General features: G+C 45.5%; 1 protein-coding gene across 1 annotated transcript; it reads left to right on the forward strand.

Annotated features, from left to right (window-relative positions):
* Positions 1–134: 134 nt before the first annotated feature.
* On the forward strand, positions 135–13379 carry MED20 (mediator complex subunit 20). The gene is made up of 4 exons (XM_059400491.1): positions 135–249; positions 2826–2980; positions 9623–9876; positions 11503–13379. The coding sequence occupies exons 1-4, from the start codon at positions 236–238 to the stop codon at positions 11716–11718; spliced, it is 639 nt and encodes a 212-aa protein (XP_059256474.1). The 5' UTR covers positions 135–235; the 3' UTR covers positions 11719–13379.
* Positions 13380–14848: the final 1469 nt, after the last annotated feature.

Raw genomic sequence — 14848 nt, forward strand, 5'->3', positions numbered from 1 at the left:
GCTGGAAGGCCGGGGCCCGGAGTTGAGCCGTGACGTCACTGGAGGCGTCACCGAGGAGGTGCCTAGACTTGCCCCCGCTCCTCGTGGGCGCGTCGACTGGACGCTCTGTTTTTACCTCATTTCCGGAGCACATCCCTCGTTAGAAGCTTGCAGTAGGGTGGATTCGCCTAGTGTGGGCGGCCGGAGACCACTGTGATTTAACTGTTTATTCCTTTCACCCTCCTGGCCCGGTACCATGGGAGTGACTTGGTAGGCCCGCAAGGGACTTTGAGGGGCGGCGTTTGGGGTCGGGAAGGGCCCTAAGGAGCCTGGAGTGTACCCGGGAGTAGGCTCGGGACCGGGGTCCGCGGTCCTCCACGAGCTGAGCAAGATGTCTTCGGAATGTGTGGGTGAGGGAGGCACTGTGAGGGTTGCGGATTCTCTGGGTTTGTTTGCTCAAAGATGCTTCTTTTCGTCCTGGAAGGCGGCAGGTAAAAGGTTTTGTCCCAGGAGCCCATCGGTGGTGAAACTCCTTCCTTTTTCTTCCTTCCCAGGAGGCCGTCGGGCTGCCAGGGGCGGAATTTAAGCGTTGGAAATAGGTTGTCCGGACTGGGACCCAATCTGCAGGCGGGGCTAGAGGGGGTGCAGGATAGGCCACGGGGGAACCATCTTTTTTTTCCAGGTTTTCTCCTGCCCCTCCCTACAGCCACCTAATGAAGTTAGACCAGCCCGTGTCTGGTTCTGGTGTGGCCGTTTTAAGATTTTCAGTCTAAGGGGCGGGAGGGAGAAGCTGTTGGAGTCAGATGAGGGTTCCTACTGTGTTTAATTATATGATTGGACTAGTTTCTATGGACTTTTACTGACATGATATAAGTAGGGTGGCAGAGAAAGGTATGGGCCTAATGCCTGGGGGCATGGGTTCCAAAATGGTAGATTTCAGGTCTTTTTTGGTTTTGTTTTGAATATTGGTAAGTATTAGCATGTTTCCAGTAAGAGAGGGCTGGAGGCTGGGATATCCTGAAGTTAGTGGCCAGAGCCCGTGGGAACTACTTTTTCCGGTAGCTCTAGTTCTTGCTGGCTTGTCCGTTACTGCACTTTTGTTTTCCATAGTGGACATCATGAGCCTTTTCTAAGTCTTCTTGTGTAAGGGGGAATGTGTGAGGGATGGAATGAAAAGTTTGTAGCATAGAGCCTTGGAACTCTGGAAGCCCCTGTTCTTTCAGTAGAAGACAAGAGAGGGAATGGGACCCTTAAGTTTTTCACACTCCTGGGACTTCTGACCCCTATAACATCAGTTTAGGGATTCTCTTATGTTTCTCAACAAGGCACATCATCTCATTGCTCGTGAGTGCCTTTTTCGATGGAGAGTTGTGACAATTTTTAGCAACAGCAGGACTTCCATTTTTATACCTTTATGTAGTTGATCATAAAGTTACGTGGTGTCTTCCAAAATTCAGTAACATGCAGTTTTTATATAGCTAGGTACCACATGCAGTAGTTTTTGTTTTCTTTTAAATTTATGTCTTTGCCTTAAAAACTTTTTAATAGGCAGCAACGTCTCCAGGGAAACAATCTGGTATAATGGATAAGAACACAAACACAGAGCCAGCCTGCTGGCTTCAAATCTTGCTACACCAAACCAAGCTCTGTGACCTTGTGCGAGTTACTCAATCTCTCTGTACTTCAGTTTCTTTGTTTGTAGCAAGGATATAAATAATAGCTCATTTATAGGGCTGTTGGGAGGATTCAAAGAGTTCATTTGTCTAAAGGCCTTTGGACTCTGCCTGGTACATGGTTGATGCGAAATGATTGTTACCTACTACTCTGAAGGGGAAGCCAGTTTCACTTACCATAGAAGGAAATCTTGAAAATAACATTTTTATTTCATTGTTTTGATTTTATTCTTGTACGCACTGTTACCTCTCGTTCCTAAAGATTATAAACTTGAGGCTTGCTTTCTCTTGGATCCTAGGGCTGTTGAATACAATTTTCTGCATTGACGGAAATGTTCTATTGACACCATTGTTGAATACACTAGCCTTCGGTCACATGTGGCTATTGAGCCTTTGAAATGTGGGTAGTGTAGCTGAGGAGTTGACTTTTTAATTTGACTTGTTTTATTAGTGTAAGTATAAATAGCCACATGCGGCTTGTGGCTACTGTTCTAGACAGTGCACATTCAAAGTGTTAGGGAAATGGTGTAAAGACATATTAACCCCAGATTGAGATTTTCCCTATATAGTCAGAACTGAAGGAATCACAAAGGACATCCCTTTCTCATATGACCCAATGTTACGGATTGCTCAATCTCTACCATTTAAAACCTTATCTCTTTTTTTTAAAATGAGACTATTTTTAAAATCATTTTATTTTATTATTTTTTAAGATTTTATTTATTTATTTGACAGAGAGGGCATACAAGTAGGCAGAGTGGCAGGCAGAGCGGGAGGGAGAAGCAGGCTCTCCACTGAGCAAGGAGCCTGATGTGGCACTCTATCCCAGGACCCTGGGGTCATGACCTGAGCCAAAGGCAAATGCTTAATCGACTGAGCCACACAGGCTCCCTTAAAACCTTCTCTTGAACATTGACATACATGTCCTGCTTGGGAAACATTGGTGTGATATGGAGTTCACTGTACTGATGAGAGTGTCCTGAGACCTGTGTTCTAGTTCTTAGTGGAGCTCTCAGGAACTGTGAGCTTCTATTTCTTTGTCTTTAAAATGAGAGAGAGAGGATCAGGGGAACTCCTGGCCCTGAAGAGCTGTGGTTCTGTGATTCTGAGTGAATGGCTCAGTGAGTGCACCTAGGTCTCTGGGTACTGATGATTTGGTCCTCTCCCTTCCAGTGTGTCCCAGATGCCTGTGGCTGAGGGCAAGAGTGTCCAGCAGACGGTGGAGCTCCTCACCCGGAAATTGGAGATGCTTGGGGCAGAGAAGCAAGGAACATTTTGTGTGGATTGTGAGACCTACCACACAGCTGCCTCCACTCTTGGCAGCCAAGGTCAGTGAGATGGATCTGCAGGATGGCTGGAACCTCGCTTGGAGTTGATTGACATTCATGTTCATTGAAAAAAATATATTTTTTTCTCTATTGAAATCTTTATGCTCTTTTGCTAAGGGCGATATTCTTGAACATGTGGCACATGTTTCTGAATGCATTAAATCTTGGTCCTTCATCTCTTAAGACTGGGCCGAAGCTTTAGTCTTTTTGCACTTTGCACTTTTAAAGCTGTGATTCTCAGGTGATTGGTCACTGGCTAATGGCATCTAAGCATCTGGATTACTTGGTAAAGGTGCAGAGTCCTGGGGCACCTGTGTGGCTCAGTCGATGAAGCATCCAACTCTTGATTTTGGCTCAGGAATCAAGTCCTGCATCAGGCTCCACACGGAGTACAGCATCTGCTTAGATTTCTCTCTCTCCTTCTCCCTCTTCCCTCCTTCTCACTCTCTAGCTTTCTCTCAAATAAGTAAATAAAATCTTAAAAAAATAAAGTTGCAGAGTCCCGGCTCTCCTTACCACCTGATTGGTGCTATAGGCCTCATAATGACACTTCAGCCAGCTCCCTTGATGATCTTTACACACTCTTCAGTTTGAGAGAGACTCCTTTTAGGTCCGGAAGTCTATGATCCTTTCACAGCTTTAGAGTGTTTGAACTTCGTGCAGAAAGGCTTTCAGATTCCCACACCTAGTCAGTGGCATTGGATATCTCACTGGCATGACCTTGACCTTTATTTTTTTTTATTTTTATTTTTTTAAGAGTTATTTATTTATTTATTTGACAGACAGAGGTCACAAGTAGGCAGAGAGGCAGACAGAGAGAGAGGAGGAAGCAGGCTCCCTGCCGAGCAGAGAGCCCGATGCGGGGCTCGATCCAGGACTCTGGAATCATGACCCGAGCTGAAGGCAGAGGCTTTAACCCACTGAGCCACCAGGCACCCCTGACCTTGACCTTTAAATCAACTTTTGTGGGGCGCCTGGGTGGCTCAGTGGGTTAAGCCTCTGCCTTCGGCTCAGGTCATGATCTCAGGGTCCTGGGATCAAGTCCCGAATCGGACTCTCTGCTTAGCAGGGAGCCTGCTTCCCTCTCTCTCTCTGCCTGCCTCTCCATCTACTTGTGATTTCTCTCTGTCAAATAAATAAATAAAATCTTTTTAAAAAAAAAATAAATAAATAAAAAATAAATCAACTTTTATGGACACCTGGGTGGCTCAGTGGGTTAAAGCCTCTGCCTTCAGCTCAGGTCATGATCCCAGGGTCCTGGGATCGAACCCCGCATCGGGCTCTCTGCTCAGAGGGGAGCCTGCTTCTTCCTCTCTCTCTCTCTGCCTACCTCTATGCCTACTTGTGGTCTCTCTCTCTGTCAAATAAATAAATAAAATCTTTAAAAAAAAAATCTTTTGTTTTAAGTATATTGAGATGGACTGTGGATGGTGATGGTAGGGAGGCAAAGAGAATCTTTCTTATTCTTCAAGTTTTTATTTAAATTCTAGTTAGTTAACATACAGCGTATATTAGAAGTAGTAGGAGTAGAATTTACTGATATGTTGCTTACTGTAACAACGGGTGTTCATCACCCCATTTAGCCGCCACCCACTTCCCTTCTTCAATCCTGTTTGTTATCTATTGTTAAAAGTCTTTTATGGTGGGGTGTCTGGGTGGCTCACTTGTTTAGCGTCTGTCTTCGGCTCAGGTCATGATCCCAGGATTCTGGGATCGAGCCCCTCAGCAGGGAGCCTGCTTCTCCCTCTCCCACTCCCCCTGTTTGTGTTTCCCTTTCTCGCAGTCTCTCTGTCAAATAAATAATAAAATCTTAAAAAAAAAAAAGTCTTCGGGGCGCCTGGGTGGCTCAGTGGGTTAAGCCTCTGCCTTCGGCTCAGGTCATGATCTCAGGGTCCTGGGATCAAGTCCCGCATCGGGCTCTCTGCTCAGCAGGGAGCCTGCTTCCTCCTCTCTCTCTCTCTGCCTTCATCTCTGCCTACTGTGATCTCTGTCTGTCAGATAAATAAATAAAATCTTTAAAAAAAAAAGTCTTCTATGGTTTGCTCCACCCTATCTCTTTTTTTCCCCTCATGTATGTTAAACTCTTTTGTTTCTTAAATTCTACATATGAATGAAATCATATTGTATTTGTCTTTCTCTGACTTACTTCACTTACCATAATATACTCTATTTCTATCCATGTTGTTGCAGATCTCAAGATTTTTCTTTTTGATGGCTAATATTCCATTATGCATCTCTATAATATATGTAGATGTAGTAAATGTATAGACATATGTATATATAGATAGTAGATATGTATCTATACATCTCCCACATTTTCTTTGTCTGTGCATCAGTTGATGGACATTTGGGCTCTTTCCATAATTTGGCTATTGTTGATAATGCTGCTGTAAACACCAGGATGCTGTACCTCTTCGAATCTGTACTTTTATATCCTTTGGATAAATACCTAGTAGTGCAATTGCTGGGTCGTAGGGTAGTTTCTTAAATTCTTAAGAAACTCCATACTGTTTTCCACAGTGGCTATACCAGTTTGCATTCCCACCAACAGTGTAAGAGGGTTCCCCTTCTCTATATCCTTGCCAACATCTGTTGTTTCCTGTGTTAGAGAACGTTTGCATGTGAATTAGAGAGCCTGGGTTCTCTTAGTCTTGGCTCTGCATTAATTTGACCTGGGACAGTTCCAGAGCACAGAGGTTAGATCATGGAACCAGAGAACTAAGTCCTGGTCACATACTAAATGCAACTTATTGAAGTTCCACAACCTATAACCGTTTCTGTGCCGGTCATTAGCCTATTTCTCCTGTAGACCCATTCCCCATACTTTCCCTGCCATCAGCATTTGCCAGGCCCCTTTTAGTCACCTTTGGCCAGTGAGGGGCAGTGGGGAAGGCTAGAGGACCGAAGAAAGAGCACAGGATCTCCTCTCCTGCTTTGAGCAGTGTCTCCGGATGTGACTGTGTCTATCCCTTGGATTTAGCTCCTGCTGGGTGCCCCTTGTGCCTGGCTCGAATGACAACACATCCTTTCTTTTTTCCTTCCAGACTTAGGGAAGCAGTAGCTTCCTACTGCTAATAGAAAGTATTTCTTATTCCTAATAAGCAGTATTATTTCTTTTTATTTTATTATTATTATTATTTTTTAAAAGATTTTATTTATTTATTTGACAGACAGAGATCTCAAGTAGTCAGAGAGGCAGGCAAAGGGAGAGAGGAGGAAGCAGACTCCCCAAGGAGCAGAGAGCCCGATGCAGGACTCGATCCCAGGACCCTGGGATTATGACCTGAGCCGAAGGCAGAGCCTTAACCCACTGAGCTATCCAGATGCCCCAGCAGTATTGTTTCTTATAGTAGCTTCCTGTGCTGCTAATATTTGAGTGGCCTCACTGTTTGTTTTGGTTTTTTTTTGTTTTCCCAACCCTGGTATTTTGTTTCCTGTATTAATCCCCTCTGATGAGGGGCGCCTGGGTGGCTCAGTGGGTTGAAGCCTCTGCCTTCAGCTCAGGTCGTGTTCCCAGGGTCCTGGGATCGAGCCCCATGTAGGCCTCTCTGCTCGGCGAGGAGCCTGCTTCCTCCTCTCTTTGCCTGCCTCTCCGTCTACTTATGATCTCTAGCTGTCAAATAAATAAATAAAACTTAAAAAAAAAATCCCCTCTGATGAAACTATTTGCTACATGGTCTGTTTCTGTATCTTCCCAGGACTGTTCTATCATAGTACTGATCCCCTAGTGTTGTGGTCATTAAATAAGTTGTGTGGTCATTAAATAATATATGCAAAGTACTTAGAACTGAGGTTGTCATGTAGTGTTTAATAAATAAGAGCTCTGCTGAATTTCATCATCAGTAAAATCACAGTGTTACCATTAGTTTTGCCTTCAGTAGGAAGGATGTAGGAATTGAAAGAGAGAACAGTTACGAAGGCATTTGGAAAACGAAACATTTGTGCACAGATATAAGATGGCATACGTATCTATGAAACTACCTGTCAGAGGCTCTGTTTCCTGATTTGACCTTTACTTTTTAAGGAGCTACAGTCTAGTTGGGGAGAGGACACATTGGTAGCAGACAGTGGGGTGGAATGGAAGGAGCAATAGACTTGAGGTCAGAAGGCCCGGATTGGAGTTCTACTTCTGCTCCTTGCTGACTCTGTGCCTTTAGATCACAAGTTTTCACGTGAGCCAGCATTAACATTACCGAGAGAGCTCGTTAACACAGGTTGTGGGGGTACCTCCCAGACTTTTCCACTCAGTAAGTATCAGCCAGGGCAGAGAATCCACATTTTCAACAAGTGCCCAGGTGGTGGCGCTGCTGCTGCTGTTGCTGGTCCAGAATCCTATAGGCTTCATTTTCCTTGTATGTAAAAGGGGGAGAGTAACACTGGTTCTGCTTGCTTCACAAGTTTGTGCTGATATAAAGATACTTTTTAAAAAAAGATTTATTTATTTGAGAGAGAGAGAAAGCACAAGCGGGGAGAGAAAGAGGGCAAAGCAGACTATGAAGGGCTTGATCTCAGGATCCTGAGATCATAACATGAGCCAAAAGCAGACTCTTAGGGGTGCCTGGATTAAGCCTCTGCCTTCAGCTCAGGTCATGATCTTAGGGTCCTGGGATTGAGCTCTGGCCTCTCTGCTCAGCAGGGAGCCTGCTCCCCCCCACCCCTGCCTGCCTTTCTGCCTGCTTGTGATCTGTGTCTGTCAAATAAATAAAATCTTTCTAAAAAAAAAGCAGACACTCAGCCAACTAAGCCACCCAGGCATCCCCAAAGATACTTTATTTTGATTTAAAAAATACTATTGTTTGTAAACAATTGGCAGTGCCTTCTTCATTAAAAACAAAAACAAAAACAAAAACCTTAGCTGACTTTCAAAATATTTTTAAGACAGTAAGAACTGCAGACAACTATAGTATGAATTAGTTACAGTGAGTTTGCACAAGAACAGAATGACAGATCATCTTTGGGTACTTTTGTTTTTTTTGCATTGGGTTTGGCAGGAGGTGAAAGGTACGCATTGGCAGCAGGTGGTCAGGAGGGATGTGGGGGGCAGTTGGCACAGAGCCTGTTGAGATTTGGAAGTGGCAGCAGAATGGAGGCCTGTGTAGAGCTGTCTCCACCCCATCTTCTCTTTCCCACTGTTAAACTCTCATTCCTGCCTAGGATGTCTTTACTCCTCCGTGCGGCTGAATTCTATCCTCTCCTCATTTCATAGTTCAGGTCCTGTTTTCTCCATGAAAGTTTTTCCTGCTGATTCTTGCACAATTTGATCTCTTTCTGCTCTGATCTTCCTTCCAAGAAGACTTCTGGTCTGTCCCATGTAAGCATTTTGGTCTTACAGTCTCTTTAAAAGTTTTTCACTTGTCTTTTTTTTCTTAAAGATTTTTATTTATTTATTTGAGAGAGAAAGAGTGAAAGAGCAGTTGGGAGGGGCAGAGGGAGAGAAAAAGGGAGAAGCAGACCTCCACCTGAGCAGGAAGCCTGACGTGGGGCTCGATCCCAGGACCTTGGCATCATCACCTGAGCTAGAGACAGATGTTTAACTGACCAAGCCACCCAGGTGTCCCTCACCTGTCTTTAATGAGAGCATCAGCTTCCTGGGCCAGGTGCTAAGTCCTCCACTTGCATTGCCTCTTAAACTCTTGCAAAAAATATTGGGGATAGGGACGCCTGGGTGGCTCAGTGGGTTAAGCCGCTGCCTTCAGCTCAAGTCATGATCCCAGGGTCCTGGGATCGAGTTCTGCATGGGCTCCTTGATTGGCAGGGAGCCAGCTTCTCTCTCTGCCTCTGCCTGCTGGTATGTGTGCCCTCTCTCTCTCTCTCCTTCTGCCTGACAAATAAATAAATGAAATATTTTTAAAAAACTAAAAAACTAAAAAAAAAATATTAGGGATAGTTAAGTACTTAATAAATATTTTATAGTTAAGTCTTAATAAATACTTGGTAGTCTATCCATTGATTCTTGTTGTATATGAGAGGGGGATTTTGCTTTCCATTTTCAGTTAACCAAATATATGTAGCTTTTCTTTCTTCTTGCAGAGAATCTCTAGTAGTAATCATCAGTGAGAAAACTCATTTCTCAGAGAAATCACCCAAATCAGCTAATACTTTAAAGCACTCCAAGGGTTTGGGCACCTGGATGGCTCAGTCGGTTAAGCATCTGTCTTCAGTTCATGATGCCAGGGTCCTGGGATCAAGTTCTGCATCCACCTTCCTGCTCATCAAGGAATCTGCTTCTCCCTGTACTGTTCCCCTCTGCTTGTGCATGTGCATTCTCTCTTTCACTCTCTCTCTCTAATAAATAAAATCTTTTTTTTGCTAAAGATTTTATTTGACATCAAGCATCCATCTAGGAGATCATCTCTCAACCTAAGAACTAAACTGTTACTAGCTCTATCAAAATTCCCTTGTGGTCCTCACGTTTTCTGTAGAGCTGGGTTTTACCACATGCTGCCTTGCCTGCCGTTCTTCTCTCTTCCTCTTTGAAAAAGATCGTTGGTGAGGGGAATTCCACCCTCCACCCCTGGCCATTGCCCTCCAAGATGGTTGAGGTAATGGCAGATTGCCATCTGGCCCTGTTGTGCACATTTGACTCTATCCCGGGATTTGAGGATGAAGATTTTGATGCTGATAGGCTCTCTTTCCCTGCAGGTCAGGCTGGGAAGCTGATGTACGTGATGCACAACTCAGAGTACCCTCTGAGCTGCTTCGCCCTCTTTGAGAATGGCCCTTGGCTTATTGCCGACACCAACTTCGACGTGCTCATGGTGAAACTCAAGGGCTTCTTCCAGAGTGCCAAGGCCAGCAAGATTGAGACACGGGGTACCCGTTACCAGTACTGTGACTTCCTAGTAAAGGTGGGCACAGTCACCATGGGGCCCAGTGCCCGGGGAATCTCTGTAGAGGTAAGACCTTGGGGAAGCAGGAGCATTGTGTGCTGAAGCGCTGCTCAGCAGAGGGCCCTGTAGGTTTTCTCACCCCTCTGAATGCAGACAGGCACTTATGCCTTCCTCATCCCTGTCTCCAGGGCCTGTGTGCTCCTCTGTCCTGTGGCCTTTACCTTTTCTTTAATCATTCAGGCTCTGGTCCATGATGGGAATGGGATGTTGGGGTCAGAGCAGATAGAAAGCTTAGGAGGGCTGGCTTGCTGGAGAAGAGAAGGGACCAGTCACCCATCACAAGGACTGGAGCAAACCAGGGCAACTTTTTGTGCAGGAACTTTTGGGAGGTGGGCCCTAAATCATGTGTCTACATAGTTTTTCCATAGTACAACTTAAGATAGGTCACAAAGGTTGTGTAGCAAGATGAGCTTTTCCTTTTGACATGCTGTCGATTTTCTTGCATGGTAGAAAGAGGTGTGTGTGCGGGGGGAGACTTCATCTCTGAGGTGTATACTGGAAACCACAAAGAATGTGGCAATAGCTGGCTTTGGGACCAGTGAAATTCCTCAGTCTACCACATGCCCAGCACTGTGTGAGATTAAAAAAAAAAAACCCAAAAAACAGGTGAGCTACAGGGGCCTGCCTTTTGAAAACGTATGATAGTAAATGAGCAAAGCTGAAACAAAGTGTTTTTGAAGTTAGTCTGTAAGACATTCCCCGGGCACAGATTGCTCTGGGAATTCAGGCCAATGAGAACACTGCTGACTTTGAGGATTGGGATGCTTTCTTCAGGAGTAGCATGTAAAGAGGGACTTAAAATGTAGAGATATGGGGATAGATGAGACTCACAAAGCATTCCAGGTAGAGAAAAGGGCCTTAGCAGTAATTACTGTTCTGAAACTCCAGGGACCCCTGTGACCAAGATTTCCTGACCCCTTTTGGCTTGTGATACACCTCGCATTTGCTGAGACCCACTGGGAACCCACTGTCTGCCTGTCCTTCCTATTTCCAGCTTTATAGTACAAATATATCCCAGTTCTTTCTTTACGTGTTTTTCCTCATGGTTACTAATTATTTTCCTTGCCATCTTTCCAGTGAAAAAATAGGAGAAAGGATTGAGAAAGTGTAAGATGTATCTCCTTTGGCCCTTGCCACATTGGTGGGGAAATTACTTCTTAGGGTCAGGTGGGGTCCATTGTGGGGGTAATGTTTGGTCTTAAAGAGACCTAAGAGCATGTGTGTCTGCTTTGCCCCCTGTGGACACACACACAGATACATACACACTTTTACATTCTCTTGTTCTTCATTTTCTGTCAGAATTTTCCTGAGCTCTCCTTGGATCTTCATGCACCATAGCAGGGACTGTACAGTTCTGAGATCATCAGAAGGGGCCTGTATCCTGTCCTGGGTCTTGTGGGTGGGGGCTGTGGGTCGATAATTCCCAAGATGAGAATGTCAGAGATCCCTAAAGGGAATGTGGAATTCCTGGTGTATGGCTTGAGTTTTTCCTGTGGAGCAATACTGTTAGAAGGTGTGTGTCTTGGGCTTGGGGTTGGAGAAGATGGGAGCAAGGGGCAAGAGGTGCAAGAGAAGCAGAAGACCTCATTCTTGCCTGCACTCACCTTTGTTCTCTGTTCTTTTGGTTCCCAGGTGGAGTATGGCCCCTGTGTGGTAGCTAGCGACTGCTGGAGCCTGCTGCTCGAGTTCCTACAGAGTTTTCTAGGCAGCCACACACCAGGGGCTCCCGCAGTGTTTGGGAACAGACACGATGCCGTCTATGGCCCAGCAGATACCATGATCCAGTACATGGAACTCTTCAATAAGATCCGCAAGCAGCAGCAGGTGCCAGTGGCTGGGATTCGTTAGTGACTGGTGGCTGCCTAGCTGAGCTCTGTCACCAGGGGGTCGGTACAGGAAGATCAAGGGCTGCACCCTGAGACCCCTGGACCCCAGAAACCCAGGGCAGACATGGAGGCTTCTCTTCCTCCTCTCAGCTATGACTTTTGTTCTGGGGATCTGGACTCTCCTCCCCTGACCCTCACACACAGCCCCCCGGCAGCTGCTTCACCCTACGCCTTACTGGACTTGGCCTGTTCTCAAGAATGGTAATTACGAAGAATGGAGAAGTGTGGAGCTTTCCTGCTTTAGGGAAAAGGTAGGACAGGGCTGTCCCTGCCCAGTGTTGGTGGGAAAGCAGTCTGTATCTCCAGCTGTTGCAGATTTGGCCTAGGTCCACAGTGGATGGACTGGGCTGTGCTGTGCTGTGCTGGGCTGTAATAAAGGCCTCTTCCTCTACTCCAGGGATGCAGTTGGGCCTCTCCTGGAGAAGGAGTAGAAGGCATAACTTGGTGTGATGGCTGTCATTTCTTGACCTGTTTGCTGAAGTGAACTGTGAGTTGACTTTTCTAGGATACTGCCGGAGTACTTTGGAGTCTCCCTCTGGCATCTTTCTGTTCTGTTGTGAATGAGGTTGAGCTGTAAGCCAAGCTGCTGTAACAAAGAGAACCTAAAGTACAGTGGCTCCTGGTAGAAGGTTCTTCTCTCTTCTGATAGTACAGATGTAATCAAATGGTCTGGGGCAGATTTAATTATACACGGTCACCAGGACCTTGGGTTCCTTCTGTCTTGTTCAGCCAACTTTGGGGTATTGACCTTGCCCACCAGGTCAAAGCAGACTCATCCGTTCCGTGTCTGCAATACACCAGGGAAAGAGAGAGCAAAGCACTTTCTTTTTAAAGGATATGACCTGGAGTCCCTCAAATCAGTGTGGCCACACTTTGCTGAAAGGGGCGCTGGGACATAGAGCCTCTTACTTCAGTGACCATGTGTCCAGTTAAAACCCCGGGGCTTCCATGACTAAAAGATGAAGGAGAAAATGGATGTGGGGGCCTAGTCGGGCCTCTGCTACATGGAGCTCAATGGATGTGCCCAGGAGGGCCCTTGGTGGTTATTTTGGAGAGCACCCCCGGTAACGGAGTTATTTGTCAGTCGCATTGGGTTAGGGCAGGTGCCAGAGCCACTCGTGAGTTTCCCTGGCTTAGTCATGCTGGGTAGTCCGTTCTGCCCCCCTTGCCTAAGGGTTCACGGCTTCCTGAGCTCTTTGTCCTTGTTTCATTTGAGGCTCCAAGCTGCTCATTGAACTTACATTGCCTGCTCAACCAACTCAGGCTACAGAAATGTTCACTTGGGCTAACATTGATATATACAGGCAGGAATGGTCTGAGGAAACACTTTAACGAATTTTACCACAGAGCTGTCCTCAAGGATACTGTCCCTCACTGCAGGTACCTCAGAGAAATTAGTTTTAGATCAGATGCCTCTGCAACAGGAATCGGGAGACCGTCACATTTCCCTTGTAGATTTGGCTGGCAGGAAGCTCGGTTAACTTCAACTGCAGGACCTGCTGCCTGTACTTTTTGTTTTCCTTTGCCCCTGGCATTTTTGTTTGGTTCTTTCTTCTGTTTTTGCTTTTTAAAATTGAGGTGTGTTTTAGATGTCATTTACAGACAATAAAATGCATACATAGATCTTGTGTTTTTGGCCCTCTGATTTATATTTGCTCTCGTCCAGCTTTATCTGTGTTTTTCTGTAGACTCCCTCAAAGCTTTTGTGAGATGAGACGGCGTTTTGAAAACATACAGAGATAGAGTGTGATAAATGTGATTCAAGACGTATGCATTTTACGGAGGGGTTCTGTGCTCTAAAAGTAAAGAAGAGTATAAACTCCCTAACTGTAGTTTGCCTTTTGATGCAATCTTGGCTCATACATTTCCTCATACTTTTCCCTTATTTCGAGCATACATTTAACCAAAGTCAAGTCCAGAGGACACCAGACCGGGCTTTATGAACTGCCACATTGGGTACTTCTGTCCACTCTTGTTCTTTGCGTCAATTAAAAAAAGTTTATCCTTATAAAAGGCAGGTAATGCAATATATTTCTTCATTTAACATATATGGCTCCTCTAGTGAGGAAACTGAACTGGTAACTAGTTGGAAGGGTCCAGATGTCATCTAGCTTTTATGTGCAAGTCGGAATGGGACTTTCAAGAGCTGTTGAGGATTGTCTGTATCATTTTTGAAAGTTCAGATTGAATGAAAGCTTAGGAGCATTGGTATAAATTTAAGGAAAAAAGGGCATGGTGATCCTCATTTTATAAATGATAACTTAAATGTGGCTAGTTAATGGAGATACCATGTGTTTGGTTTTAAATCTGATGTGGTTCCTTCTTTGCTAGATCTGTCTTCCTGAGTCTCCTGCCTCTGCTTGCAGAGGCTTTTCCCTTCTTCCCATCTGTATCCACCCCAAAAGAGCAGAAACTGGGTTCTAAGACCCTGCTAACATGTCGGCTTGGTGAGTACCTTTGTCAGAGCTCTGCAGCAAAGCTGTGGGACTCCACTAGTCTTCCTTTTTTGGGAGCCGGGGAGGTGGGGCCCCCACATAGGTCATGCTGAGAGAGGAGGCTGCAGTTGGGACCAAACTCCAGACTTAGGACCCGTAGCTGCTATCATGTGTCTAAGTGTGGCTCCTGGGCCTGTGTGTGGTGCCAGGTTATTTTAGGTGGAATGTGGAAAACACTTTTCTGTTAGTACTTACGTCTTATTCTAATGTGTATTAGAAAAAAGCATCACTAGCACTTTATTCCTTAGGATGAGGGTAAGTTTTTAAAGAAGAACTATTGAGTTCTTGAACTATTGAGCTCTTGCACAAATGATACCTGTAGATGGCAAACCCTGGGATGGCAGAAGGCAAATGCTGGGATTTGGGGAACCCTGTATTCTACCTGTGTCTAGCCCATCACTTGTATCCATTCATGGTTCCTGCACTGGCTGTGCCCTCCTCCTGTGTCCCCTGCTCTTGTGATTCTCTGTACTCCTGTTCCCAGGCTGCCTCCTGCTTGCTTGCCTCAGATCTTGAGTACCGAGTGGTCAGTCACGTTTCCCCGCCATCTCTTGGTGTTCTTGCTCCTCTGAAGGAAGACCTAGAGACTGACCACTG

The sequence above is a fragment of the Mustela nigripes genome, chromosome 5 (assembly GCF_022355385.1).
Source record: "Mustela nigripes isolate SB6536 chromosome 5, MUSNIG.SB6536, whole genome shotgun sequence".
Taxonomy (NCBI): domain Eukaryota; kingdom Metazoa; phylum Chordata; class Mammalia; order Carnivora; family Mustelidae; genus Mustela; species Mustela nigripes.

Coding starts and splice junctions, on each gene's coding strand:
- MED20 (XM_059400491.1), top strand. Junction 2,981..9,622: donor CTCCACTCTTGGCAGCCAAG/GTCAGTGAGATG, acceptor CTTTCCCTGCAG/GTCAGGCTGGGAAGCTGATG. Junction 9,877..11,502: donor CCCGGGGAATCTCTGTAGAG/GTAAGACCTTGG, acceptor TTTGGTTCCCAG/GTGGAGTATGGCCCCTGTGT.